This window comes from Mesoplodon bidens (genome assembly GCF_964165515.1).
Source record: "Mesoplodon bidens genome assembly, chromosome: 3".
In the NCBI taxonomy this organism is placed as follows: Eukaryota; Metazoa; Chordata; class Mammalia; order Artiodactyla; family Ziphiidae; genus Mesoplodon; species Mesoplodon bidens.
The window spans coordinates 165,087,714-165,092,675 of NC_138178.1; the positions used below are offsets into that span (position 1 = coordinate 165,087,714).

The 4,962-nt window shown below is 41.4% G+C and overlaps 1 protein-coding gene across 2 annotated transcripts in view; it reads right to left on the minus strand.

Moving 5' to 3' along the window:
- The window catches only part of NRDE2 (NRDE-2, necessary for RNA interference, domain containing), a 49,335-nt gene extending 48,059 nt beyond the window's left edge, over positions 1 to 1,276 (minus strand). For both annotated transcript variants that reach the window (XM_081230031.1, XM_081230032.1), the window contains exon 1: positions 1,184 to 1,276. In XM_081230031.1, coding sequence (XP_081086157.1) covers positions 1,184 to 1,247 — 64 coding nt within the window. In that variant the 5' untranslated portion in view covers positions 1,248 to 1,276. The remainder of the gene's footprint in view (positions 1 to 1,183) is intronic.
- Between the last annotated feature and the right edge of the window lie 3,686 nt (positions 1,277 to 4,962).

Below are 4,962 nucleotides of genomic sequence, written 5' to 3' on the forward strand. Positions count from 1 at the left end.
TCCTTACACCTCTACATTTCCAGACAAATTGAAATATTTGCAGTTTTTTGCAGAGGTCTCATGTTTCCCTTCCTGCGTGCCTTTGAAGGCCCTGGAATGCCTTCCACTATCTGTTGTCCAAATCCTACCCTCTTGAAGACCCATCTCCAAAGTTAGCTCCTATATAATGCTTTCTTTGAACTTCCCCACAGAAGTCATTATTCCTCTGGTTCACCTGTGTCATCTATAACATCCCACCTTGTATGTACCGTTACTTTTTTGTTAAGTACCTACTATTGGTCTGTACATTCAGCTAATATTTATCGAACACCTACTATACTTTGGGCCTGTGCTAGGGGTTAACGATGCTGCAATGAATAGACAAACACTGTTTCTGACGACATGGATGTTACGGTCTAGTAAAGGATGACCAAAATTACACTAATTATATAAGAAATTACTCACAATTATGAGAAGTGTACCAAAAAAAGAAATGTAGGAATTACTACAGGATACGATAAAGGTATCAGACACAGCTGGACTCTGCCACATAAGGGCATGATTTAGGATTAATCACTTTAAATTACAATTCACTATGTGCCAGTTTTTAACAATGCAGACCTGGGAACGCTTAAGGCTTAAATAAAATATGTAATGCCATTGCCTGACCTACAGTCGACCCTCAATAAATAAATGTTAGTTCTTATTCCCAGCAGCTGTGCCCATCTGGAGAGAAACTGTGTTTGATTAGCCTTTGGATCCTAATTCTCTAGCTCTTGGTCTGCCAAAAGATATGAGCCCAATAAACAATTCAGAAATAAGGAGAACAGAGAAGGAAAAAAAAACTGTAATAAGAACACCCAGCATTTGCATCAGGAGTCTCCCCGAGATGTGGAGTACCACTGTTTCCATTTTACAGGTGAAGTAACTGAGGCTGGGGGGAGAAAACGGGGCTCAACAATATGATTACATGGAAGTCCCAGCTCCGAGGCCTCTCCTGGTCTGTCTTTCTCTTTCTGGACTCTACATCTCTAGCCCAGAAACCCGGACAAGTGCCGCTGCTCCTCCCACAAGGCTTTGCAGCACCGCGGAGAACTCTGGGATACAAATGAATAAACAAATCCAAGGCAAGGGCGAGACCTGGGCCCGAGAAACTCCGCCCTAAGCCCGCCAAGTACCTTCTTCATCCCTTTTGTGTGCTTACCTTTCTTGGGGTTCCCGCTCTCGGGCGCCTCACTAACACCCGCAAAGGCGGGAAACAGCGCCATGACCACAGGCCGCACCGCCTTTTCACTCCGCAAAAATGGCGGCGGGAAGCCGAGGCCGGTAGTTAAGGCCCTTTGCGGTCGCTGTGCACTCTGGGAAGTGTAGTTTTCCCGTCGGTCCTTTGGCCTGAACCCCAACCGCGGGGGCGGGGCGGAATGAAAGGGGCGGAAGGGACCACTTTGAAGTAATTAGTACCGTCAGGCTTCTGTGAGAACCAGAAAATGCTGAGACTGCAGGTGCAACTGTTCAGAGCACAAAGTTCAAGGAAGTTGGGATTCTGATTACACCCCTGAGTTCTCACCATGGCTTCCTGAGTCAAATCAAACTCCCTAAGCTTCAGGGGGTTTTTTGTGGTTTTTTTGCGGTACGCGGGCCTCTCGCTGTTGTGGCCTCTCCCGTTGCGGAGCACAGGCTCCGGACGCGCAGGCTCAGCGGCCATGGCTCACGGGCCCAGCCGCTCCGCGGCATGTGGGATCTTCCCGGACCGGGGCACGAACCCGTGTCCCCTGCATCGGCAGGCGGACTCTCAACCACTGCGCCACCAGGGAAGCCCTAAGCTTCAGTTCTGATGAAATAAAAATTTGTATTTTAAGGCAAGATAAAAATTTAAACAAAAATTTTCTCTGCCCATTTGTACCTCCTCCCTCTCATCTAGTGTGCATTGTGTATCTGCATTATGCATTAACCAGACCTCCCCAATGGCAGAAATACCTGCTCAACCATAAAGATCAATTTTTCTTTTTCCGGTGCCAGCTGGGTAATTCCTCAGAAGATAACATTCCTTTCTCAATCCTGTAAGGGGTCACCTATGACCCACCACTCACCCTGTATGTGTAGGCAGCTTTGGTGAACTTTATGTACAATGCCAATATGTCATTTCCCTTAAAGATAGTGATTGGTGCAGAACAGACTGGTCAGACGACCTGGGGAGAATACTGGGCCACACCTTATGGAAGTTCTTGGCTTAAATACATATTTATGAACTTCATGTTACTAGCTATATTACTTGTTTTCTGTCTATTCTATAAGCTTATTGTTTCTTGCATTACCAAATGTGTGACTGAGTCTCAGATAAAATTAATGATGAATAGATGCCTTGAAGTGATTGATCAAATACATAGTTCTATAAGATCAATGACTGTAATAGTGTAACTCTAGATACAGGAAAAAGCAACAAGAGGCAACCATTTCCTGGACCATAGAAGACTAGTAAGACAGGCAGTCCAGAGGCTTTTGGTTACTGTTAAAGGGGCCTAGTCCAGTAACAGTACCTTGAGGGCCCTATCAATGAAATCTTTGCTTGACCTGCAAATGAGCATTCCTGGCACCTTGGGACAAAGTGGTCACGAAGTGCCTCCCAAACCTTGGTCAAAATTAAGACCAAAAGGGAGGGGATTGTAAAATAAAGAATGTCACCCACCATCCAGTTCTACAAGAATCAAGTCACTAGCCACTGCAGTCACTGAAAGGAATCCCTGAAAGGCATTCAGGGCAAGCATCAGGATGAGGCACTTTGTGCCCTGGGAGAACTGATAGAACTGGCCCTCAGATAGTTAGATATTTTCAGGTGAAAATTTTATGAACCCATTTTCCTGCACCTTCCAATACTTAGAAAAGCACTAAAACCATTAACTAAGATATCTTTTCCTCCCAAATAGCAGTAACCTTCTATCAAGATGAGAGTTTGCATGTAACCCTTCACCAAAATCACATACATTCTGGCCTCCTACTTATCTCTTCAGAACAGTTCTCAGAGCTGTCTGGGAGATTGTCTCCTGTATTATAATCCTCAGTTTGGCTCAAACAAAACTTTCCATTTCTTTCTTAGATTGACAATTGATTAATTTTTTTGTGTGGACAGTTTCTTCTGCAAAATGTTTTGAAGGTTAAATTAGCATAGAGGTAAAGTGCTTAGGCTTGTGCCTGGCTCGTAGAAAGCACTTAATAGAAGTTAGCTATTATGTGAGTTGTGACTGCAAGTCTGACTCAAAGCCTTGTGGAATATCCAAACTTCAATCAATTTCTCATTTTAAATATTTTAGAAATACAAAAGAATTCAAGGTCCTCTCAAGTTCAAAGGTCTTTGTTGGTTAGAAAATATATTTACCCACTTATGAAGTATTCTTGACTTTAAAAAAATTGAATCTGAATCTAATGAAGACGGCTACCAGAAATATATGGGTAAAGGAACAATTTAAAGAGCTCATACCACCTAGAAGCAATCAGCCAAATTCGGAGTGCAGGAAATTATAGAAAACAAGCCAGTTTCTTCAACGAATCAACATCTTTAAGGGGGCGGGAGATTGAAATAGATTAAAAGATTTTAGAGATATATCAACCAAATGCAATATACGGCCTCATTATGATTCTGGTTGGAAGAACTGTAAAAATTCTTTTTTTGAGACAGGTGGAGAAATTAGAAGTCGGCAGAATATTAGATGACATCAGGTAATTCTTATTAATTCTGTTAGATGTACTAATGTAGTAATGGCACTGAGGTTACTTTTTAAAAGTTCTTATATATCAGAGATATATAGTGAAGTATTTGCATGTGAAAATAAATAAATGAAAATATATCTGGGGGGCGGTGGAGTCCCGGGGAGTTCAAAGATCTTTAGTTAGGAAACAGATTAAGAGTGGGAGATGCAAATCGAGTCAAAGGATGGATGGACTCTTGTGAAAGTTGCAGACCTGTGTGAGAATTAGGTTGTGTGCGTCCAAAATGAGCACCCTTCAAGTTTTGAAGGCCTCTACACAATGCTTACAAAAAGAGACTTAGTATGACGATATGAGCAGCAAAAGTCTGCAACTTTCAGGTTCTACCAAAATCTCTGGCTCTAAGTTCCCTCAGCTAATCGGGGCAGCTTCCGCCTCCCTTAGCAGACCCCCCTGGCTGCCGCCTTCCCCACTGCTTTGTATCCTTCCATTCCAGAAGAGCAACTAATGTGGAAGGGTTAGGAGAATCAGGGCCATAATAGTAACGTTTTTGTCATAAGAAGGAATCTGGGCATATTAGATATTTTCTGTACTACAGATGGGGAAGAGAATTTGGCTTAAGAGACGCCTTATAAGCACAATTTAAAAGTATGTAATCGAGTAACTGCTTTAGACTCCTGATTTTAAGTCGAAATCTTATGAAGTTTAGGCAAAGTTTCAGACCATCGAATAATTTAAAGTTTACCATACTTTTAGGTATAATTGATTACCTTTGTAAAAATTAATACTTGAAGAAGATTGATGTATTGTCAGGTAACTGAAATACCCAAAGAGGAAACAAAACGTATTACATTTATAAATTTATATAAGATGCATAAATGCTAAGCCAAGGTCAGCAAACTTTTTCTTAAAGGGCCAGATAGTAAATATTTTAGGTTTTGTGGGCCAGAGGGTCTGTGCCACAACTACTCAATTTTGCCACTGTATTGGGAAAGCAGCCAGAGATAATAAATGTTAAATGAATGGACATGGCTGTGTTCTAATAAAACTTTGTTTACAAAAACAAGTGGTGAGCCCAGAGGCCATCATTTGCCAATCCCAAAGAGGCCTGTATTACATTGGGAAGTGTTTCATTAGCTACCTTTATAAACTGAAGCAAACATTATTCAAGATCCCTAAAAATTATTGCTAAAATAACAAATGAAATATGTAATCTGAACTTGAACATTTAAGAACATTATTCTTCAATTAAAATATTTATTCCTTTATATCCAACAACAA